This window comes from Natrix helvetica (genome assembly GCF_964273705.1).
Source record: "Natrix helvetica genome assembly, chromosome: Z".
NCBI classification, from domain to species: Eukaryota; Metazoa; Chordata; class Lepidosauria; order Squamata; family Natricidae; genus Natrix; species Natrix helvetica.
In genome coordinates, this window is record NC_138554.1 from 61,107,064 (window position 1) to 61,132,982 (window position 25,919).

At 40.2% G+C, this 25,919-nt stretch overlaps 1 protein-coding gene across 7 annotated transcripts in view; it reads left to right on the top strand.

The window, feature by feature from the left end:
• The window catches only part of FHOD3 (formin homology 2 domain containing 3), a 270,970-nt gene that overhangs the window by 171,660 nt on the left and 73,391 nt on the right, over window positions 1-25,919 (top strand). For 6 of the 7 annotated variants that reach the window (XM_081971408.1, XM_081971409.1, XM_081971410.1 and 3 more), the window contains 3 exons: window positions 3,022-3,236; window positions 23,560-23,859; window positions 24,502-25,397. In XM_081971408.1, coding sequence (XP_081827534.1) covers window positions 3,022-3,236; window positions 23,560-23,859; window positions 24,502-25,397 — 1,411 coding nt within the window. The remainder of the gene's footprint in view (window positions 1-3,021; window positions 3,237-23,559; window positions 23,860-24,501; window positions 25,398-25,919) is intronic. The other variant, XM_081971411.1, reaches the window with a different exon arrangement.

Below are 25,919 nucleotides of genomic sequence, written 5' to 3' on the forward strand. Positions count from 1 at the left end.
CTAGCTTTCATCCATCCTTTGAGAAAGATAGTACAGATATCTTTGGATTTGGAATTATTATTTCCATTTCTAAGCACAAGAATAAGAACATGGAGAACATGGAATTGGGTCAAAGAAAAACTGTGTGGAACAGTTAAAAGATCAAGACATGTAGGTTATAAATAAGTTTATTAGCTTAATATCTAAAAAGATATAATGACCATGACAAGGTTATTTTCTGTTAAAGGCAAGAGCAGAAGGACCAACTAACTGAAATTAACTCTAAATTAAAACTTAGGAGGAGGCTTCTAATGGAAAAGTGTTTAAGAGTGAAACTCAGTTGCCTTGAATAGCAGTGTACACTTTCTAGCCGGAGATTTTCAAATGGGATTAGTAGTCATACTATTGACAGGCAAATGGACAAGGTTATATAACTTGTAACATTTTTGTGATTCACTCTGTGATGGTAGCACATGTAGGGATTTATCTCATTTTAATATTTTTTACAAAATTAAATTGTTATTATTTTTCAATGATAGACTTATCCATTTTGCAGTTGGATCTTAATTTTGTATACTTTTTTTCATAGAGAACCTTTCTTCACCAAAAGCTATTGTAGATCTGTTGTGTGTCTTTGTTGCTTAAGATTGAGACAAATAGCTGAGGCCATTAGGAATCATATTTTTTTCTCTGGAATTACATAATGGATTCTAGGCATTTACTGGTTGTGCATATGAGAGTATAGCACTATAGTTTCTGAATTTTATTTAATTTTAAACTAAAGAATGCTTTGTGAGCCATGAATCATCTGACAGGTGATCTGCATGATATGTGTATGTAGGATTCATTCATCTTCAATCCCTGTCAAGGATAAATGTACTAGTGCAAGTACATTTCCCTTTTTATTCTCTCACTTCTCACTTGTAGTTTCACTACTAGAAGAACCTTTCCATTGCATCTTTGCACAATTTGCTTATATTGACTTGGAAAATGACATTGTGACAAAAAAACAGGGCATAGGCTCTTGTGAGAAAAGTGCAGTTTACAAAGTTAAGCTCTTTCAGAGTTAAAAGTGAAGTAGCCATCTAATTTTAGAGGTTTCTAATTTTAATTTGGAGGGGAAAGGTCCATTAGTTATCAAAATTTTAGAAAACACTGTTATTGCAGAGAAAAATGTCTTTATCTTGCCAAGTGCATGTTAGTTTGACAAGTTTATAGCAATGAGACATTGGAACTCATACTTATTATTTGGCATGTGGGAAATTAATTTGGAAGGGAAGGGAATAGAAATAGAATAACAGAGATAGAAAGGACTTTGGAAGTCATCTGATGCAACTCCCTGCTCGAACAGGAGACCCTGAACCATTTCAAATAAATGGCTGTCCAGTCTCTTCCTGAAATCCTCCATGTTGGGCCACCCACAACTTCTGAATGCAAGCCATTTCACTGGTTGCTTGTCCTCACCTTTAGGAAATTTATCCTTAGTTCCAGGTTGTTTCTCCATTGTGGTGGAGATAGCATTCAGGAAGGGGTTGACCTCGTCTGTTTGCTGATTGAACTGTCAAAGCTATTAGGACACTCCTCTGTTGCTAGGGCTTCCCAGCTTTTGACTCAGTCCCTCAGCAAGGATAGACGTGTCAAATATCTCCATTCCTGGAATTATTGGAATAATCTTTGATTATTATCCTTAGTTTAAATTTATTTTTAGTTCTAAGTTGCTTCTCTCCTAGATTAGTTTCCAGCCATTGCTTCTTGCAAAATAATTTGATCCTTTCATCTTTGAGATAGCCCCTCAAATGTTGACATTGCTTTCACTAGATTAGGCATACCCAATTCCTGGAACAGTTTTTCATATGTTTTAGCCTCCAGATCCCTAATCATCTTTGTTGTTCTTCCCTGCATTCTTTCCAAAGTTTCAACATCTTTTTTTATTGCGATGACTAAAACTGGATGCAGTATTCCAAGTGTGGCCATACTAAGGCTTTGTAAAGTGGTACTAATACTTCATATGATCTTAATTCTATCCCTCTATTAATGCAGCCTAAGATTGCATTTGCTTTTTTGGCTGCTAATGTATATTGTTGGCTCATATTTAAGTGACTGTCTACTTGAACTCCAAGATCCCTCTCACAATTACTGGTATTAACCTAAGTTTCACCTAGTCTGTACCTGTACAGCTGGTTTTTCTTACCTAACTGTAAAACCTTTTATCTACCATTCCGTTTTATCTTACAATTATCTACAATTAAATTTTGATTTGGCTGTTTTAGAAGTTGATGACTGAGTAACGTAAAATCAGCAATTTACTTTCATATATGTATTCATATATACAAACCATGTTCAAATAATTTGATACATTAGTAGACATCTGGAAGAGGTCCAATTTCCAAATAATTTTGGTCACAACATATAAAATAACATGATTGGTAACTGGTCTTAATAAATAGTTAGTGAATCTTGCCTGTCTAAAATGCAAAACAGATGTAACTTTGTTCTTTTCAATTGACTTTTATGAATAAACTATATATGACGTCATATCCAAGTTATTGGATATCTTGAGTTCTGGCATTAAACATCTTTTAATGTTTTTAAATGTTTCCATTGTAGAACAAAGTGATTCCAGTGTACTGTACTTAGAACAAATAGTAGCAGGTTCAGACAGACACTCAGACAGTTTTTAGTCCAAACATTTATAAGTTGCATTCTTTAGAGCTTTCTTCTCTGAGCAATAAGCTTTTCCCAGCCTCTCTCTTTAATAAAACTGGAGATAGAAATTTTGAAAGTATTTTTCTGGGTTATTTTTTATTTAAGTTCTTTTAGGAGGCAATATAAACAAATCTCAGCAGCATTCTATTATTGTTTGTTTGTTTGTTTGTTTGTTTCTTCCACCCATCCAATACTGGAAGATTAATCCAGCAGCCTGTTTTGATGTCTATTTCATGTGTCAAGAAGTAATATTTTTTATGGCTGCTTCATTTATAAACAAGTATAAGCTGAAGTTTTTTTCTCCTTTACGGAATCCCTTTGGAATTTAACTTTCAGATATAAACACTTGGAAAAATTGGCAGCTGAAGAATATGAAAAGGAGCTGAAAAATCGAAATTTATCTTGCAACAGGAGTGACCTATCCTTGAATTTGGGTGGTTCTTCAATCCCAACTGTTACCATTCCCAAGTGTGCCAGCCCAGGTTCAACAGATTCACATGAGAAACCATCAGTTTGTGTAACTTCTTGCATAACATCACAAATTCTAGAAGGTAAGTCTTGTAATATGGCAGATAAATTTTTACTGACTATATGGTGCTCCATTTTATGAAAGTGTTATGATTATTGTTGTTGAAATATATGCTTACAAATTAGAAATCTAATATTTTAGAAATCAGATTGAATTTGAAATAATGGTGAATAAGGGCTGTAAATGAATACTCTAGTATTAGAGGCAGTATTCCTTTGAATGGTAGTTGCTTGGAAACCAAAAAAGGATGTCATATTATGTTAATATTGACTTTTGATGAATTAAATGATAAATAGGCTTTTTATTTGATTCAGCTTTTGGTACATACTCTGGCAGATTGTTTAACAATCTCATGCAGTCTGGCTGAGATAAAACAGCTTAATGGAGTGGAATAAAAGACCTCCAAAATCCTTTCTAGCTATATTTTTCTGTCCTAACATTCCATTGGCTTCTCGTCTCTTTATTATCCTTCTTTCAGTTTGAAAAATATCTCACTCAAATCCAGTGTGGAATTTCAAAAGAATCTTGTCATTCAACATATATAGCTCATAAAAGGATGGATTATTGCTTTAAAATCCTTCAGGTTTCCTAGTTTAATGGCTACAATGATTTGATTTGATTAATCCTCCAGGTCCACTTAAAGTCTGCTGATTCAGTACATTGTGCTACTTCAGAAATTAAAAATAATTAATTTTGCCCAGGTTGTATTTAGAAAAGCAGTATCTTTTGTGGGTGTTGATCCAGGGAATGAATCAATAATCCTTGCCCAGGTTTATTCAGAAAAGCAATATCTTCTGTGGGTCTTGAGCAAGACAATGAATCAATAATCCTTGTTTATTGTGGAAGACTTGTCAGTGGCACTATATTGACTGGAGCCATGCGCATTGAACAACAAGGTTCTTTTTAAACTCTAGAAAGTAGAAAGTTCTTTTAGAACAAAGTAGGCGGCATAAAAATGGACCTGGGTGTATGTGTTCAAATTTTCATTTGCCTAAATTTTCATTTTTATTGCATTTAAATTATTTGTATTAAATTATTGTTAAGTACCATCTAACTGTTAAATTTTAAAAATGTTAGCGTATATATGTAAAAAAGATAGTTTGGTTTTTGTTTCAAGGATTCCTAAAAGAAATGTAGCTTCATGGACAAAGAAAAGTATATAAAAGAACTCTTTTTTGTAAATATAATTATTTAAATGGTAGGAGGGAAGGAACGAATGAACGAACCACGTTATATCTTTTCCATGATCTTATTTGGCATCGTTTGCATTCGGTTTAAATGTTTCCTCTTTGGGGATGTTCAATTTTAGTTGAATTTCATTTGATTACTGGAGCTCAATTAAAATGCGTTCATGCACTCTATAATATATACCACATATGTATTTATATTTTCATAACATGCTATTATAATTGATTAAAAAACTAAGTACAGTACATGGTCGAAAATAATTTTCACTTGCATGTATTGTGGCTTGATGGTATATGACATGATGGTGCGTATGACTTTGAGTTTCTTGTCTAATGATTATTATTGCTGCAGCCATGCTATTAACCCAACTATCATTTGAAGGAAGACTGGGTGTAAACTTTCTCCAGTGTCAAATTTTAATTTAGTTTGCAAAGACTGTGTCTGTATATTCACTTCTGGTTAGAAATATTTGGAATGGCAGTCATTCAAATTCATTTAATGGCATTACAATCCATTTTCCCTAAAATCAGAAGTCTTGGGTGGAAAATAGATATCTCTTTTATAATTGGTTTAGCATATGTCTCTGGCAATTATCCCAAACATTGCCTTATAAAATGGAGCACTCTTTAAGTATTGTAATAGATTGTAACAGAGACAGACTCTTAATGATTAAATCTCTATTAATCAAAATGTATCAGGGTGCATCACAATAATTAGCAAGGATGCAGCATTATGGAACTTTTCAAATAGATTGTGCATATTTTGGATATTATTGGAAATAGAATGAGATAGACTGCAAAATATATTTTGCGCTAAGAGAAAGATGAATGTCTCAAATTTAAATGTAACCACCAGCCCCAAAATGCAGATAAACAGACAGCGGTTAACAAGCCCAGAAAGCACTTTTTGAATATAATTTGCTTAACAGCAGTATTATACAACCCAATTTTAATATCTTGCTAATAAAGAACCATATGGAATCTGCTTTATCTTTATTTTAAAATCTTCAAACTTCAACTACTTAGTCTATTGCAGAGAATTCTTACAAATTACAAGCAACTAAAAATGATATTTTGGTTTTTAGCAATTTACAACTCATGTTATAATTTACTTTTCCTGATATAATTTGAAGACATTTAAACATAATTGTCTTCTGTAAAACAAAAATAAGACAAAAGGAAAAGTATTAAAAAAATATAAAGAGGAACACATAACTAAAACAGAATACCAACAAATAGCCCAAATCTGCAAAGATAAAGTCAGGAGAGCTAAGCTTTAAAATAAATTAAGACTCACAACAAATATAAAAAATAATTTTAAAAAATCTTTCAACATTTAAAAAGTAAGAAAAAAGTCAAGAAAATGATCAGTTCTAATGGGAGAAAATGGCAAGGGACTAATAAGTAGAGATAAATCAAAATTGTACAATTCATTATTTGCAGCTACCTTTACACATTAAAAAATAGTCCAATTTATTAAAAGTAGTACAATAAAAGGCAGAATAAGAATACAAGTCAAAATAGACAAGAAAATGATTAAGAAACACCTATCTACTAGACAAGTTCAAATCACCAGGACCAGATGGATTATACAGTATCTCAGCATTCTGAAATAGCTGACAGAGGTGGTCTTGGAACCACTGAACCAATTCTTTCAAAGATCCTGAAGCACTGGGGAACTACCAGAGGCCTGGAAAAAAGTTAATGTGGTTCTAATCTTTAAAAAGGAAAAAATGGACCCAGGAAACTACAGATATACAGCCTGGCATCAATAAGTGGGAAGATTCTGAAAAATATAAGATAGTGGATCTGTGATTACCTGTAAACAAGCAAAACTATTACTAGAAATCAATATGAGGTTTTCAAAATACAAACCTTACTACATTATGTGACAAAGTGACTAAAATGGTAGATGAGGGAAATATTGTACACATAGTACTTTGACTTCAGTGAGCCATTTGACAAAATAGACCACAGCCTACTTCTTGGTAAGATAGAAAAATGTAGACCAGACAGCATCATCACCTGATAGATTCATAGCTGGTTGAACAAAGCATTCACATGTGATCCTTAATGGAATTCTCTTTAAATGAAGGGAAATACGCAGTAGAGTACCTCAGGGTTCTGTCCTAGGCCCAGTATTCTTCAGTATCTTCAGTGTTGTGCTTCAGAAGGAATTGTTTTATAACTCCTGCAAATAAGATCCAAGAGTTTTCACCACTCTTGGATCATGAAGTATAAGTCAGTATGATCTGTTCCATCCAACATTCCTATCATTTCAATTAACCTTAAATAACTCCAAAGCAGTAGATCCTTTTGTTTCTTCTTCACTATTCTGAAAAGTAAAGTTACAGTATCATGAATGTAATTCAAAAATGTTACATTTTTATCTGCTTAACTCTTTGGCAGATATTATAATAGTGGGTTCAACATTACTACTGTGGTTGATGAAAGCTAGTTTGATGTAATAATTAAGGTATGTTATTACAGGTTATGGGAGATGAATGACTATATAAATATGATGAAATAAATAACTTTTTTTACACTGGGATTTATAATTTTTAAAAAATCTATTCAGCATTTCTTCTAAGTGTACTGTTTGTTCTTATGTGAATCTGAAGAACAGCTAAATCTGGATAGGTTGCACATCACATATTTAATTAAGTAGAGGTAGATAATCACAATAAAAGGTTGTTTCCATCACACTCAGGCGAATCCCTTATTCATCTCTGAATTTTTTAAATTAAATTTCTGCCACTGATCTTCATGCACCCAGGATTGCTGTACATGGGACCCCCTAGTGTCCATTTTGTAATTCCAGAGAACATGGTTCCTAATGGTCTCAGCTATTTGTTCTATTTTATTATATCAAGTGTTATTGTATTTTCTGCCAAAATTGCACATTTCTAGACAAATTACAAAAGAAGCAAAATCATAATTATCAGGCTCTAAAAACCAAGAAAAGTGGGTTCTCTAAGCAATTTCCTTTATTGTGCCTCACTTGTACACAGACATCGTGCCACACTAAAGCAGACTTCTTAGATCACAAAAGATATACTCTACAAATCATTACCCTCCTTTTCCGACACAAACTATCAAAATTTCAATATTACCTGCTCCTCTGGAATACACTCCCCTCCATCTTGGGAATCTGGACAGCATTAATCACAATCACAAGCATCACAATAAAAGCCACATAATAACATTCATTATAACAATAATAACAAAAGTTATAAAGGCAAATCAGAATTACTATCTCTAAAGACTTGTTGGGTCAATCATATTTTTAACATGTCTTTCACTTCTTGCCCCTTATTTTTTCCTTTGCTTTGGAATTTCTCGCAGCTCTTTGTCATACAGCAATCTCTGGAAATTCATATCTAGCTGTCCTGCACTTTTAGAGAACAAACTGCTCAAGGTTCTAAAGCTTAGAGATGTTGAAAAGGAAACCATACCCTAGGTCAGTGGTGGCAAACCTATGGCACGTGTGCCAGAGGTGGCACTAAGAGCTCTCTCTGTGGGCACTTGCGCCCTCACCCCAGCCCTACTCCATCACATTTCTCACCGTTATTTGCAAGACTAAAAAAAAGGCGCGAAACAGCATTCCACCTTCGTCGCGGTACATGTGCTGTTGCTGCCTACTTCTCTCGTAGCGCCTTGTGCAGCACAGTGAAATTTACCATGTTTCACAGTGGGGGAGAGGGGGGTCCTCTCCTCCTGGAGCCCATTGCAACATGGAGCCACAATGCAACCCTGCATCGTTATCGGCTCACTCTCGACTCACAGATGTCACTTGCTTTTCCTTCAGAGCTGCTTGTGTTTTGATGCCCCACCTCCCCGCCAGCCAGCTCGTCTTCGGCTCTTCGCCAACCAGCTGATTGTCGGCGCCCTACTCCTGGGTTCGTCAACCTCCAGACATCAGATTCCCACCACCCAGCACCAGTTCAGGGATTCCTTCCCCCACCCCAGGGAGGGGAGGAAAGCAAGAGAGAGAGAGAGAGAAGGAAGGAAAGAAAGAAATGATATTACACATTTTTTTTTCTTTTTAATTGCTGCTAAACATAATATTTTAAAAGCAGGGGGAAAATAAAGAGACATAAAAATGCATTTATCACATTTTTTTAGAACAATTAGCTGAACTCTGCCTTGTTTATCATTATTTTAGGTAGTAAAACCTCATAATTCAGGTTAAATTGCTGGGTTGACGTTTTGCAATAAATAACTGGGTTTGGGGCTGCAGTTTGGGCACTCGGTCTCTAAAAGGTTAGCCATCACTGCTCTAGGTGATCTCTTAACCTAGGATGGTTCCTGACATTTTCCCCTGGTCCTTTCTGTTAATACAGTAGCATCCCACAAATTTACTTTCATGCTATTTAATTTACTTATTTGTGGTTACATAAATTCACTATTCTCAGTTTCTTGTCTTGTTTGGGAGTTTTGATTTCATCCCTTTTGTTTGGCTTTCACTTGAGTTACAGGATTGAAAGACCAGTTTTCCTGTGCACCGCTTGGAGAGTCCAAGCAATGGTTAATTCAGTCTGGTTGCCCTTGGATACTGAGGAACTTTTTTTCTCCCTTTAACCACACCTCCTCGTGTGATTACTGCCAGAATTAATTCCTCAGTGCCCAGATCGGATGCATATTTGAGTTCAGGCTACTAATCTTTGGCTTGGACTCTCCTAAATTTTTGGAAAACCTTTTCCTCTTTAAAACGAACTTTTCTCCTTGCCTTTTGTTCTTCTGCAATCAACATCAAGCTATCTCGGAGGCCAGGAGGTAAGCGTGTGTGGGGGAGGTTTTTTTCCACAGCCTCGCACTCGTGCAGGCTTTGAAACTTGCCGCTTGCTCCTAGAGCGCGGCAGCAGCGGCGAGGGGGTTTTTTTCTTTTGTTTTTTTGGCTCGGTTCCCTCCCCGGTTGTTATTTTCCGGCCTAGTTTTTTCGTTTTTTGACTTCCCTGCGTTTTTTTCCACCCCTCAGCCGCCGCGGAGTAACGAGCGGCCCGGATTGATCCTGGCTGCCGCTTTCCTCTCCGCCCAGCTCCTCGCTGTTGCAGCGGCCATTTTTAGGCGCGAAAAGTTCGCGCCTTTAATTTCAGGCCTCTGCCGCTCAGCCACGCTCATGCAGGAGGCCGCCTGGTGGCTACAGGGCCTCGCCGGGCCTGCCCAGCGGACCCTCGGCCACCACTCACTGGACATCAGCGGCGCTGGTAATTTGGCCACCACGTGTCCTTTGCAGCGGCACAGGGAAGAATTTTTTCTCTATCCTTAAGATCTGGCCAGGCTTTCCCTTTTTTTTTTTTAAAGCCTCTAGTCTCCTGGCCTACTGACTTCCCTGTCTCTCCTGCAGGGGTTACTGCAGCCTGAGCTGCGGGCCCACCTCATAGCTCAACCTCCTGGGTGTCCTCTCATTTGGCTACTAGTGTTAGGCTGAAATGGATTTATTGACTCTTCCTATGCCTGCATTATTAATCATGATTGTCTTTTTTATGCTTTTCAGTGTAGCCAGTCGAATTCCGCTGCAGCCTACCCGCTTGCCTGTGTTTTTCTGCATCATCCTTGTGCGGTCATTGGCATGGAGCTGCCCCCTCCATCAGGTTCCCTTGAGGCTAGATCCGGCCCCTCTCAGGCCCCTAGCAAGGATCCCCCTTCCAGTAGGGGTGGGAGTGTGGGCAAGGGCGTCTCAGGGGCCACCAATAAGCACCCTGTCAAGGCCCCGGCTGCAGCCGAAACCAAGGACACTGAGAGGCGCCAGCGGGCCCTTGATAAACAATTTGAGAAGGCCCGGCGCCAGGCTGGGACAGGGTCCCCCCCAGAGGTGGCCCCCGTTCCCCCATCCAGAGGTGATATCTTGGCGTTGCTGAATGAGGAGGTAGAGTCTCAGGATCTGTCCCCGGACAGATCACTGGTGGAACCAGTTTCTCCTGCCCCGTCCTGGCCATATGAACAGGACCCAGTCCCAGAGGGTCACAGGGCTCCCCCGGCTGGGGGCTCCCACTACCATCTCCAGGACCCCAGGGACCCGGAATCAGACTCTGATCAGGAGTCCGAGCTGTCACCGCGCGTGCAGGCCTTGGTCGATCGTGCTATCGCCAGAGGCATTGCTGAGGGCCTCCAAAAGCGCTCCCCTCCCCCTTCGGGGCCAGGGGCCACTCCCCGGGGCCCGGCGGCCCCTCCTCCAACCAAGCGTGCCCGCCATCCGTCCCTTGAGTCATCCGTGGTCAGCGAAACCTCCGCCATCGAGGACGCTGACCAGGACGGCCTGGAGCTATCTGAAGACGAGGGCCTCCCCCCGGACGCCCCTTCTTTTTCCAGACTTTTCAAACCTACTCTCTTTAAGTCCATTCTCCGCAAGGCCAAACTAGCTACCAGGGTAGGGATTAAACCTAAGCCGGCCCAACCTTCGGCCGATGCTGTTCCCGAAAACCCCAATGCGGCCATGTTCGACGTCCTGGCCCCCCAACAAGAGCTGGTCCCGGTTCCAGGCTTATTCCTGGACGTAATCCAACGCCAGTGGGCCCAACCAGCCACCTTGTCTTCCCCCAGCGGGGCAGACAAGAAACTTTACTCTATGGACCCCACCTTGGAAGACCTTTTGGTTCTCCCAGCCATGGAACCACCTATCACTGCCCTCACCTCCAACTCCTCCCTTCCAGCAGACCTGCTGGATGGGCTCAAGGCGGAGGATAAGAAGGCGGAGAGGGTATGCCATAAGGCCCACCTGGCGGCTGCCTGGGCCATCAAAGCCTCCTCTTCCGCCTCCTTTTTTAACAGGGCCTCCGTTATATGGCTAAGGGAACTGTTGGCCAAACTCTCGGCAGGAGACTTGCGCCTCCGCCAGGATATTTCAAAAATAATTGCGGCCTCCCAATATGCGGCGGACGCATCCCTTAACGCCTCTAAATTTGCTTCTAGAGCCTTGGCGGCCAACGTCACCTCACACCGCCTGCTCTGGCTCCGCCACTGGCAGGCGGACCAGAAGCATAAATGGAAGCTGGCCTCAGCCCCCTTTAAGGGCGCCAAATTATTTGGGGAGGCGCTTGAGCCTCTCCTCATTGAATCCAAAGATAAAAGAAAGATTTTACCTTCCACCACTAAGAAGCAGGACCGCAAGTCCGCTCCATACCCCAGGAGGCAGCCCTTTCGTGCCTCTGAACCCTCTACCTCTTCTTCCTTCTCCCCGTCCTACCGACCGGCCGGTCAGTCAGGGGACAGGTTCCAGGACAGATCCTCCTTTAAGGACAGAGGTAGACAACAATTCGGCTTCCGTAAATCCAACCGCGGAGGTGCCTCTAACAGGCTCTTCCGCAAATCTAAGTGACTGCCCGGGCCTGTCACCCATAGGGGGGCGCCTCCAGCTGTTCGCCCACCATTGGGCCCAGACCACGGAGGACGCCTGGGTCCTCCAGATTGTAAGGGAGGGCCTATCCCTAGAATTCCTATCCCCCCCTCCCCGGAACTTCATCCGGTGCCCCACTCCTTCCTGTCCTCTGAAGAGGGAGCTTATGAACCAGGAAATTCTTCATCTCCTGGAGATAGACGCGATAGAGCAGGTCCCCCCCGACCAGGAGGGGAGGGGGTTCTACTCCATCCTCTTCCTGGTACCAAAGAACTCGGGGGGCTGGAGGGCCATCTTGGACCTAAAGAACCTCAACAGGCACATCGCCTACCGGAGGTTCAAGATGCAGTCCCTCCAGTCCATCCTGTCGGGGATCCGTCAGGGAGACCTCCTTACCTCTATCGACCTCAAGGAGGCTTACCTACACATCCCCATCTGTCCCCAGCACAGGAGGTTCCTGTGCTTCTTTTATGCCGGCAGGCATTTTCAATTCCGGGCCCTCCCCTTCGGCCTGTCGTCGGCCCCCAGGACCTTCACCAAGGTCCTGGCGGTTGTAGCAGCCCAACTGAGGTGCAGACCCATAAGGCTCCAGTGCTACCTGGACGACATCCTGATCCAGTCGTCGTCCAGGCAGCAGGCCTTGCGGGACCTCCGCATCACAATGAGAACCCTGAGGAGCCACGGTTTTTCCCTAAATCTGAAGAAAAGCCATCTGGTTCCCACCACCAGACTTATCCACCTGGGGGCGGTCATAGACACTTCCCTGTGCAGGGTCTTCCTATCCCAGGACAGGCTAGACAGCTTAGTGGCCATGACCCGCAAGGTGATGCTCGCGAGACAGGTCCCGATCGTCCTCCTGTCACAGCTGTTGGGAAAAATGATCTCTTCCATCTCGATTGTCCCATGGGCTCGCCTTCACTCCAGAGCTCTCCAATGGCTCCTCCTTCCTCACCAGAGGGCCTCAAGGAGCAACTCGAATCGACTGGTGAGCGTTCCCCCAGCAGTGAAGAGATCGCTCCGATGGTGGACGTCCCCTGCACTCCTCAAGGGCCACCTGTTCAAGGAGCCCAACCAGTTAGTGGTCACCACAGACGCAAGCCTCGCCGGCTGGGGGGCACACATGGGTCATCTAGTGGTGCAAGGCAAATGGTCACTCGCAGAGAGCTCCTGCAGCATCAATCTTCTGGAACTGCGTGCGGCCCGCCTGGCACTCCGACATTTTCACCAGGACATTCACCATCAACATGTCCTATTGATGACGGACAATGTGGCCACCAAGGCCCACATAAACCACCAGGGGGGCACCAGATCCAAGACATTGATGAAGAAAGCGGAATCCCTGGGGCGCTGGGCGGAGAGGCATCTGGCATCTCTTCGTTCCGACCATATTTCGGGAGTCGACAACACCCAGGCGGACTGGCTGAGCAGGACCACCATAGACCCGGCAGAGTGGAAACTGGATCCGGCTCTGTTTCGCCAGCTGTCCCGCAGGTTCGGCACTCCCACGGTCGGCCTATTCGCATCCAGGGAAAATGCTCAACTTCACCGCTATTTCTCCCGCTTCCAGTCCCCGGGGGCGGAAGGGACGGATGCCCTTCGCTCCCCTTGGCCCCGGGGCCTACTTTATGCCTTTCCTCCTCTGCCCCTGATTCCACAAGTCATCCACAAGATCATCGCGGAGGAGGTGGAGGTACTCCTCGTGGGCCCGCACTGGCCCCGTCGTTCGTGGTTCGCCGACCTGGTCAGCCTCTCCCTGTCACCTCCGTGGAAGATTCCTCCAGACCAAGTCTCCCTCAGCCAGGGGGCCGTAACTCATCCAGAGCCCCAATGGCTCCAATTGGCCGTCTGGCACTTGAGGGGGACCAGCTGATGCGCGAGGGCTTCTCAGGGGAGGTAATACACACCATTCAGGCAGCTAGGCGACCATCAACCACTCGAATCTACGATGCCTCGTGGGCTTCCTTCGCCAAATGGTGCGACGCCTTACGTTTAGACCCGGTGACGGCTCTGGTCTCCCGCGTCCTGGACTTTCTACAAGGGGGTCTTGCCAAGGGCCTCGCTCCAAATACCCTTCGACGACAGGTGGCGGCCCTCTCCACTGTTTGGGCCGGTGACCCGGTCTTGTCCCTTAGCAAGGTGCCCAGGGTCCGTTCCTTTCTCAAAGGAGCTTGTAACTTACGACCTCCCACGGTCCATCGTTACCCCACCTGGCAGCTGTCCGTGGTTCTGCAGGCGCTCACCGCTCCACCCTTCGAGCCCCTCAGCACTACGTCACTACGTCATCTCACACTCAAGACGGCATTCCTCATCGCCGTGACGTCAGCTCGTCGTATATCAGAACTGGCAGCCCTGTCGGTTCGCCAGGACCTATGTACCGTCCACCCAGACAGGGTGGTGTTGAGACTGGACCCTACCTTTATTCCAAAGGTTAATACTTGGTTCCATAGAACGCAAGAAATTGTAATTCCTGATTTCTGTCCGCGACCGTCACATCCCAGGGAACGACAGTGGCACATGTTGGACGTGAGAAGGGCGCTGAAAACATACATCGCCCGCACCTCCGAATTCCGGAAGTCGGAGTCCTTGTTCGTGTCATTTCATCCAGGTTCCCTGGGCAAGAAAGTCTCCTCTTCCACTGTTGGCAGGTGGCTGCGCGCCTGCATCGCCTTGGCCTACGAAAGCCAAATGGTGCGACGCCTTACATTTAGACCCGGTGTCATTTCATCCAGGTTCCCTGGGCAAGAAAGTCTCCTCTTCCACTGTTGGCAGGTGGCTGCGCGCCTGCATCGCCTTGGCCTACGAAAGCCAGTCCAGGTCGGTGCCACAAGGCATCACTGCACACTCCACTCGCAGCGCGGCCACCACGGCGGCCTGGGCCACCCAGGCATCAATCCTAGACATTTGTAAGGCGGCTACGTGGTCTTCCCCGTCGCCCTTCATCCGTCATTACAAACTGGACATTTACGCCTCGGCTGAGGCGTCCTTTGGCAGGAGGGTGCTTCAAGGGGTTGTGTCTTCGACCGAATCCCGGGACTCTGCTTCTGCCCACCCAACCGGACAATAACTTGGGTATGTCCCATTGCTTGGACTCTCCAAGCGGTGCACAGGAAAATGACCATTGGCTTACCTGAAGGGTCCTTTTCTGTGCACCACGGGAGAGTCCAACCCACCCTGGTCTTCGGCCCGGGGATTCGTTCCTCCTTTCAACTAAAGACATCTTGGACGCCTTCGCTCCATCCTCTCGACAGATTGACTTTTTCGGCATTAATTCTGGCAGTAATCACACGAGGAGGTGTGGTTAAAGGGAGAAAAAAAGTTCCTCAGTATCCAAGGGCAACCAGACTGAATTAACCATTGCTTGGACTCTCCCGCGGTGCACAGAAAAGGACCCTTCAGGTAAGCCAATGGTCATTTTCAAATAACAAAATCTATGGTGAAAAAGTTAGGAAATGTCCCTAATGGATCGTTATTATAATTTGTCACAATATAATTAAAAAAAGAAAAAGGGAAGGCAATTCCATGAACTTTTACTTAATTTCTCAGAAGTTATTTTCCTTTCTTGTTGCAAAAACAGAAAGACAGATAATGCCCATATCAGCGTTAGTAAGTGAGATCAAATCTAAATGTATCCTTCCAGTATTGTATGACAATTTTGGCTGTTTCCCATGTCTAAAAGATATCCTGACTTATAAATTCCAAATACTGGGTTTGCAGCCCAGCCAAAGATATACGTAGATCCATTATCTTCCTTTTCTGCTCCACATTTATATGATTGTTTAAATAATATGGCTTAATGTTCTAATTCTTCAATTGAATTAAATTGAGCTGAACTAAACTGGGTTATTGCAACCATACCTTAGTAAACATTTTCTGAATTATCCAATGTATTCAGAATAGAATTTTGTTTATTACCTCTGTTTTTAACTTTAAAACTGCATTTTCATTTTCATTTATTCAACCTTTGATGAATATATTAGAATTCATTGGGCCCAAGATTGTGTAAATAGTTCAATAATTTCCTTTTTCTCTTTTGGTTTAGAAGCAATTTGTGACTTAGGAGCCTAGATTTACTCCTCCAAAATCTTTTAAAAACAAGGAATTTCAAAAGAGGCAACAGTACAGTTATCTTAAATATAAGATTATGTTAGTTTCAGAGGTCTAGAATATCAAAGCAAATAATAGTTTTTGTTACAATCAAAGATCACTAATGCAACCTGCAATTATCTGAAAAGTTGTAACCATAATAACACAAAAAGTATAATTTAGAGTGGGGGGTGTTACAATATAAAAGTGATCCAGATTTTGAATCATAACCTTTCCATCCATTCAAGTGACTTAAAACAAAACTGCATTTGTTGTGGAAAATCTATCATTGGACCACATTAATTTAATACATGCTAGACATTAATCTATAAATCTAATTTTAAATATGTAAAAAAAAAAATTTAATTAGTTCCTCTTCGACATCAAAGTTAGCCAATCTATTAATGAAAATGAACTTAAATGTGTTTAAGTTTTCACTGCTACAGTGTAATATACTAGTGTTAAATTTGGAATGGAGTTATCAGAGCTTTAGTCCATCCTCAACCACAGAAGTTCATTGAATGACTTTCTGTCAATCATTCTCTCTCAGTTCTACTTACTTCATAGAATTGTTTTCGGGAGGAAAATAGGAGGAAGAAACATTGTGCATGTGGCTTGAGCGCTGTACAATAAAGGTAGGATAGAAATCTAATAAATGTATTTGAATATAATACATTTATAATATATAAATGTATAATATATAACAATATCCAAACAAACAACACTAATTTACATCACACAGCTGGTACTTAAAATCAAAGACCATGCCTCAGTAACAACAGCCAGCCAATCCAATAGTCCAAAGTCAGTACATGAGTCAGAAGAAGCCAAACAAGCAACATTCACACTAATTTGCATCACATAAAAAAGTATTTAAAAACCAGTGCTCTGACAGACGGGCATAATTCAAAGGACACTGTCTATGTCTCCTCCAATGGTGATGAAATGTTTGCAACCAAGTTGCCATGTTTGGAGCTCAGACCAACAGCCCAAATCTAATAAATAAATATTTCATCTTGGAGTACGCTCTCATTGTGGAGAATATAGTCGTTCCAGCCCCTCCTTGTGAAAAAAAACAGTAAAAATATTGTGAAAGTAAACATACAATTTGTATTTCTTGATCTTCAATAAGTCAGACTTATTGCAAATATCCGTTACAATTCCTATACAGATGGAGGAGGTGGTGATGATGATGATAATGATAGTGATGATTAGGTGACTTGCAAAAATATGACTAGATTTGTTGTTATTTTTATGGTCTAATGTATTGAAATACATCTTCATAAATTCAGATTCAAAAAACAAGTGCATATTTTGGAATGAATAATAGCTATTTTTAAAAAGCCTGCAGTTTTTAATTTTTTCCTATTATTTCCAAGGACAACTCCATGGAACAAACAAATGCCTAATTAGGAGTTGCAGATATAAATGTTGGCACTCTGGAGTTGAAAGAGGCACAATGACAAAACATGAAAAACATTCAACCCTCCAAAGAGATTTCAGCCAAAATTTAAAGCAGCACGAAATATTTTTGCCTCTGTTATGAAAGGGTATCTGGACATTATCCAATACTTAAAAAACAAGGATAGCTAAATTCCTGATAAAATATTGAAAATTCTTCTCACAAGTCATGAGGTTCATAATATCAAACACCTTTCTACATTGTTGGAATTCCTACATGTGATCTGGGAAAAGCAAAGAACAGAAGTGAGGCATATTCTTGGCAATGACATATATTTTAATGGAAAATCTGAGAAAGTTCAAAATGAATAGCCAAAGTTTATCACAATATGAAAAGCAGTACTTTCTTAATATCTAGCAGAGCCAATATTTCATATATTATAACTTCCATAAAACAATATGCTGATTTTTTTTCTACTTGTTCTGGAATTCCTTGCACATTGAACCAAGGAGGCAGAGATTCTTAGAACATTACCTAGCTGTGAATAACCTTACTCACTTTCAGTAAATCAAGTTAGAGATACCAGCAGATTTCTTACAGTTTTCCAAGTGCAGTATTTTAATCCTTAGCCACATTCAAACTTCTATTTGCAAAGTTACCCATATTTTAATAACTATTATTACCTCCTACATCTACATAAATACAAACATACCATCCTTATTAATGTTATCATTATGAAAGAAAAGTAATTTGGTTAGTTCTTTTCTAGTTCTTTTTTCTCCCCCTTGTTGGGGAAGCAAGTTATTTGTGTCTGATCTAGTGACAAGGAATCTCTCCTAGTGTTTTATTTATGAGTATCTTTGTAATGCTGAAGATCTCTTAAATGAAACTTCTATATTAAACAACCCTTTACTTGTTTAAGTAAGTTCTTAATCTTTTTATTTCTATAACTCAGTTGAATTGCACTCAGGAACCTGTCCCCAATCAACAGTTCTCTGAAGTATCCATTGTAATACTACATTCATTGCACGGATTTGAGATCTGGAGGATCTCAAGGAGAAGGCTAAAAGAGATTAATTTTGTTAAGAGTTGATATCTGACTTACAAATTGTTAATATACACAAAATGTCTTAAAAGCCTTAAAAACTTGGCTATGTTCCCAAGCCCGGGACACTGAATGTGCCAATGGTACTGTTTCCCAGCTATATTGCTAACAGGCCAATTATCTTCCTCTTGTATACCTTGAGTTGGACATTTTACTGTTCTTAACATTTTTTTAAAAAATAATTGTAATATCTTTCTGAACTATAAGCCACCCGGAGTCATTAACTGAAATGGGCAACCATACAACTTAAACAAATAAATAAAATTTTGATAATAATCACTTTTGCAAAGTTATCTCTACATCCCCGTAGTTGTGAGTGATTTTACTAAATATATGCAAGTGCCTTTTAGGATTTTTAGAGTATAGCATATTATTGCATGTGAAAGATCAGCTACATTGGTGAAGATAATGATGGCAAATGGTTGGCTTTCATTTTACTAGTGATAAAATAATGGAGGAAGTATCAACGGCATGTGACAGATGCCAGTGATTTAAGAGGCAAACATATACCAAGAACCAAAACCTAATTTATGTGGCTATATTGAAATAAATAGATAGGCATTAGAAGACACATGTTTTCTATCAGCCATATAAAGACAGTTCCTGTCAGGTCTGCCAGGTTTGGCTTGGGGCCTCACAGGCCTCCTGCCATCAAAGGCTAGAAGTGGGGGAGGATAGACGGACAATAATGCTGTGGGTTTACATGATGGGAAATAAGGAGTGGGGAATGACAGAGGATAAAGACCAAAGAAGCTTGGAACTAGTTTATACCAACATTCAAGGCCAGGTACCCTAAGAAAGAATGTGGATTATCAAAAACATTGCAGAGTTCTCAGTTGGCTAAACATGGTCACAGGGAAAGGGCTAGGATGATGGGAAATTTTTCTGTATCTTTTGAGCACAGGAAATGTTTACTGCAAAAGAACCTTTTGCTTCAACCAAATGAAGTCAAGGGTCTTTCTTTGCTAAGGGATCAGATTTGAGCAGATCTGACAGTTACATTTCCAAGCTATGCTTTCTGTCACTGTAATAAAATTGGCATATATGTATGTTTATGAGTAAGTTGTGGATGTCAGATGAATAATCAATCACTAATGTTTTCAATAATAGAGCAAATATAATTACAAAGTCAGTTTGTCCTTTTTAATTACCCCCTTTTGCCTTTCCTCCTGGACATACTGGTTTATTTTCAATTACTGTATTCCTCACCAATATACTAATTGGATACAGAGTAGTTACTCTTCCAAAGTTGAAAGAATATAGTTTTGATAAAGGATACTTCTCCTTTAATTCATCTAATGACATATAACAAGGATAATTTTATGGTTTACTAAAATGAAGTCTTTGAGAGAATATAATATTTATATACTAAAATATTTAAAAATAATAGGTAACCTTTCATTAGAAATCCGATTGAGTAACGAATAAGTGATAAGGCTCAATGACTTTTTAATATCAACTCAAATTTCTTTTTATGCAAATATCAGAGCTTTGGCAACATGGCCTTGTACTTTGAGAATTTAATACTTCATTATTTAGAACAACCAAAAGGAATCATTTCAGTAATTTGTAGGTTATTGCAATCAGATATAGGACATCTACCATATGGTTTAAAAGAAACTTGAAATACTTGGCAATTCCATACAGGAGATAAATTGGCAGACGTTACGGAAACAGAGTGGATTCTTTTCAGTATAAAAACTGAAGTAGAAAATCATTGACACTTGACTCCTATTAAATGAGCACATATATATCAAGATTATTATTCCAAATGTTGCAGAGGTGTCCAAAAAAAGTGTCATTTTTTCATTTGTAGTGGACATATGATAAAATGATACCATTTGGGCATAAAATCTTTGGGGAGATAAATCCTATAATTAATCAAAGAGTTGAATATTCTCCAGAGCTAGGTTTAACTCATTTATTTATAGGACTAAACCACCAAGTTAAAAATGCTGAATTAATAATTTTTTAAAATCTTGGCAGCCAAAAATAATAGCTGTGCAACATTGGAAATTTTTAAGTAACATAACAATTGAATTGTAATAACAAGGCCTCTTCAGTAGTTACATTAGAAAAAAAATCACAAAGTTAAACTAATGAGTTCAGAGGGAGGAATTGCAATTTTTTTTTATTGTCAAAATTTTATTGATTTTAAAAGTTTTACAGGGAAAAAGGGTTAAAAGGTTATAGAACATTTTGACAGCTACATTGTGCGGGGGGGGAGAAGCCCCCCCCAGGTCTCGCAACTTTTACAAAAAAAATAGAAAATTATCAACATTTACATAGGTATTAGCAGTTTTAAGTTTAACACAAAATCATCAGTATGTTTCAATCATTTTGTTTTATATCACTTCCATAAAGGTACATTGTAACAACATTTGTAATAATGTTTCAAATCACTTTTGTGATCTGAGTCTTCTAGTTGTCGCATCCTCCCCTCCCCCCCGTCCACTGGCAGAGCCTCAGCCCCTCCCTCCTTTGTTTCTTTTGTAACATCCCCCATTTCACCTAAGAGAGCACTGTGTTTTTTAGTGAAAGCCTCTGCTTCCACAACTGTGTTGATTCTGATTCTACTGCCCTCCCAAAAAATCAACATGCCTTCTGGTAACAGCCACCTAAACCAAACCCCATTATTGTATAATTTTTTTGCTAAGAAGGGATATTTCCTTCTCTTATCTCTTACTTTCTTTGGGATCTGTTTAAGAATGGTTATTTCTTTATCCTTATATTTTAAAGGTCCTCCCCTTTGAGCTCCTAGAACCTCATCTCTTGTGGTTTTTCTAAAAAATTTAACATGAACTTCCCTTGGAACATTGTGTGTTCTTGCATAGGCTGAATTAATCCTATAGATCAGGTCGATATCCCACCAAAGCTGTTGTTTGTCTCTGTTAATATATTCTGCTAACATTGTGATCATAATCTCCTTAAGATCTTCATTCGCAAGTTTTGAAACCTAAGGAAAAAAGACATCCTTTCAAATTCCATTTTTATCACATGATTCTCAAATTCTACATTCCCCCTTTGGATTGTCTTCAGGTCATCTCTCATCCCAACCGCACCCTCCTCCAGTACACCTATCCTCTGTTCATTCCGTGTGGTTTGTTGTTTCATCTCTCTGAGCTGATCATTTAAGTCCTGCAGTTGTTTTTTCATTTCGTCATGTCCCTTTAAGATGGATTGAAGCATCTGATGAATGGACAAATCCTTTGAACTCTCTTCAGGGGCTTTAGGCTGTAAAAAAGATCCCAGTTGTGACTGGCGAGCAATCGGGCTGGACGTAGAAGATGTCGGGGCCGATGAGGCCTTTCCAGGCGGTAACTTCTTTGGACCCATCATGAAGCTCGGAGATAGTTATTGTTCTGTACAAAGAAATGGTGTCTGTGGGAAAGCACAGCCGGTAGGGATCACTAGACAAGCAAATCCAAAGGAGAATAAATCGTCTACTAGAGCAGATAGGTGGATCAAAATATTCCAAATCCAGGGGAAAAACGTATTTGAAGAGGCTCCTGAAGGTCTCTGGGGTGGAAATTAGTTCAAAGCCATAAAGTTTTCCAAGGGAGGAGTCTCATTCACAAAGACAAAGAAGAAGGAGGAAGTTGGCCCTATTGGCTCAGCCAGTACAGGTGGTCAGGAAATAACAAAGTCAAAGTTCCCATACATAGTTTAGAGAAGAAACAGTTCAACCATCCTTTCTCTCGCAGTTGTGGTCAAAAGAGAAAAAAGAATTTTCCCCCCCATTATTTAAGGGAAGTGAAAGTAGATTTTAAACTTTCTCTCTCTCCCATACAAGGGAGAGATTTTCCAAGTGCCACTTTTCCAAGGGGGGTGGAAATTTCCCCCCCCTCCAAACTTAACTCCTCCAAAGGTTGAAACAAAGTCCCCCCAAAAAACTGCAGATCAGTCAATAGAGTAAAGACAGTAAAAGACCTGGGGAAACCCCCCACCTCACTGCACTATAGCTGTTTCATTCAGATTGATCATTTCCTTCCAGGCTGCGTTCGGTGAAGCGCGCGGTGGCATTCCACGCATTCCCTACGCTTTCCGGCTCCTGGGGGCAAAGCTGGAGACCCCCCCGCATCCGCCGCCGCTCCAGGGGGTCCCAGCAAGCCACCCCTACGGCAGGGCACCCCTCCAAGGCACCCTGTGCTCCCCCTAGGATTCAGGGGAGCCCACCGAAACAGCAAGAAGGCGGACGCACGCGACCGTCGCCTTCAGCTGCCAGAAGTCGTCTTTGGAGGAATTGCAATTTTATCAAATTTGGATAAATGTGATGGCTTATCTCGATAGCAGTAGACTATAATCTGATATACTTTATGTACCAGATTACATTACATCTCTGCTCCATAACCTGCACTGGCTGCCAGTTTGCTTCTGGGTCCAATTCAAGGTGTTGGTTTAAACTTTAAAACCCTTATGACATGGAACTAAGATATATGAGGGACCATCCCCCTCATTTACATTAGCCAGCTCTATTAGATCTCACAGAGAAGGCATATAGTGGATACCAAAACTACTTTTGACAGTCCCAGAAAATATGCTTTCTCTGCTGTGTCATCCACCTTATGGAACATCCTTCCCTCCCACATAAGAATGGTCCCATCAGAGTGTAATATAATGTCATATTCCAAAATATCCTTAAGACCTGATGATGTAATCATTGAACTGGAGACTTGTGTAGGTATCTCTGTTACTCATGGTGCTATTTTTATTCTCCCTTCAGTTATTATTTGATATTTATGATATTTATCATTGTGGATTTTCATATTGCTACTGGTGTTTTTATATCTTTGCTTTTTATCTATGATTGTGTTCCACTCAAAGTCACCTTAGATGAGTGGGTATATAAATTTAATTAATAAGTAAATTCTCTCTCCCTCCTTCCCTTCCTCCGTCCATCCCTCCCTCTCGGTCTCTCTCTATGAATTTATATGTACAGTATCTGTCTCTTTATTCTCATTGCCGTAGTTCTCTCTTGTCTTTTCTCTATTTTTTCTTTTTCTCTATATGTATCTTGGATTTATGTTAAAATCCAAACATGATATTGTTTGTTAAAAACTAATAAAATATATGTTTTAAAAATTATGTATATATTAGCCATACATTTGAGATAAAACATGTATAAACTTCAATATATGACTAGATTTGATTCATGTAAGCATTGGCAGGGCTTCAAATTGTTGTTCTATAATTACTGTTAAGGAAATATTTCTCCATTATTCTTTTCACCAGTGAAAGCCAGTCAGCCTGAATGTGAACCTGAACCTGAGGCCAAGGAAAAAACAAAACCAGAGCTGGAAGATGAGACCAAGTTCAAGCAGGGAACAGAAACAACACTCATAGCAGTAAAAGGTACAGAGGTAAAAGTGGGTCGAGAGCCAGAGAGAGAAGGAGGGGCATTAAGTGAAAAAGAAAGGCAAAATGAAGATGTGAATGAAAAAGACAACTGCTCAGCATCCAGCCTCTCTTCAGCAAGCAGCACTTTAGAGAGGGAAGAACCAGAGCAAAAACAAAGCAATAAAGATAAAGCCGGTAAATTGAAGCCTTTTTTCTTACTGTACTGTTTAGTTTTGTAATTTTCACATTGGGTTGTTTTTTTTAAAAAAGTTGAGTCTGTTTTCTCATTTCTGTAGTTTCCTAAAAGTGTATAAAACATAGAATCACATAGTTCTTCGATCACATTCTGACATCTCCCATAGCATATTATAGTTTAGACATTGGAAGATGAATTTGGAATGTAATACCTATTATATCAGAAGATAAAAGATGGGACTCAGATAACATCACTTTTATTATTTTTAATATTAGTGTTCATTGTTTTTATTGGATACTTTAATTAGATAGTACAATTTTCTCACATTAGTTATTTAAACTCAAATACTAACGTCTCTACCTTATAAAATACATTTTAAATGGATGTATCTTGTTTTTCTATGAATCTCATTCATTTTTTAAACTAAAGCATGAAAAATTCTCATTGTGCTCTCCTTTATTTTAAGCAACTTTCTTTTGAAACAGGAAGAAAGTCACCTCACATATCCCTTTCCCATTTTACTAAATAGAGTTACAATTCTGTTATGTCATTTCTGACTATCAAGTTTATTCCAGGTTGAAAACAATACTATTTTTTATAGATTCTCAGCAAATGTATCTCATTACTATTCAATGTTTCAGGCCCATGTTTGCAATCCATACAAGATGATGATGTGAACGATCAGTACAACAACATCCTCAACAATAAACGGTTCATGCTGGATATGCTGTATGCCCATAATAATTTGCCTTTTACCAAGGATGAAAGAGTTAAAGAATTGGAGACAAAGATAGATATAAAGAAGGTGTTGAATGCAAGTGAAGATACTGATATCAGCCTACCCAGTAGGATTTCAGTCCTACAAACTAATAAGCAGGCTAAAGATGAATGTTTTAAAAAAATGGAGATTGGAAGTTTGGAAAATCAAGGCAGTGTGAAGATCTTTGCAGAAAGATTCAACAGTGGTGATGCGGCCAAAATTTCTAATTTATCTGAAAATGATTTTAATGAAAAGATTTCTGAAAAAACACCACTGCAAGTTAAAACAGAATCTGACTTTATTTGGGATCAACTTTTGGCGAGTCCAAGAAAACTGAAAATCAAAGATATGGATTTCACAGATTTAGTAGATGATGATGATATTGACATATTGGACATACAGATCAGTCCTAGTGATGCCCTGGTTCCCCCTCCCCCACCCATACCTTCTGTTTTAGGTTTTCCTCCTCCAGCTCCTCCGTTGCTTTATAGGTGTCCTCTTCCACCCCCACCTTTTGGTAATTTATTGGCTCCATGTCTATCAAGCACTCCTCAAGTTTTAGGGTCAGCCTCACTTCCTAGGGATCAAGCAAACTTTATTAAAAAGAAGAAAACCATTCGTCTCTTTTGGAATGAGGTGAGGCCATTTGAATGGCAGTGCAAGAAAAACAGACACTGCAAAGGATTCCTGTGGTCAAAACTAGAGCCTATTAAAGTAGACACTGCAAAATTAGAACATCTTTTTGAGACTAAATCCAAGGATCTTCCTATCACAAAGGTACTGTTCTTTATATATCTTAATTTTGTTCACATTATAGTAAAAATTATAAATAATTCAATAACAACTGGGGTCAGATTTCCATATATCGTAATGTTTTATAAAGTAGGAGTAGTCTTCGACTTATGACCACAATTGAGCCCAAAATTTCTGTTGCTAAGAGACTTGCTAAGTGAATTATACCCCATTTTATGACTTTCCTTGCCACGGTTATTAAGTTAATCTGGTTTCTCCATTCCCTTATTATTGTTATTGCCTTGTCAGAAGGTAGCAAAAAATGACCCAGGGCACTGCAGTTACCATAAATATGAGTCAGTTGCCGAGCATCTTAATTTTGATCATGTGACCATGGGGATGTTGTGATGGTCCATAACTGTGAAAAACAGTCATAAGTGACTTTTTTCAGTGCTATTGTAAATTTGAACAGTCACTAAATGAACTGTTGTAAGTTGAGGACTACATGTACTGAGAATCAAGAAAATTGCCTAACTAAGTTTAAAACCTTAAATAAGGTCCAAATAC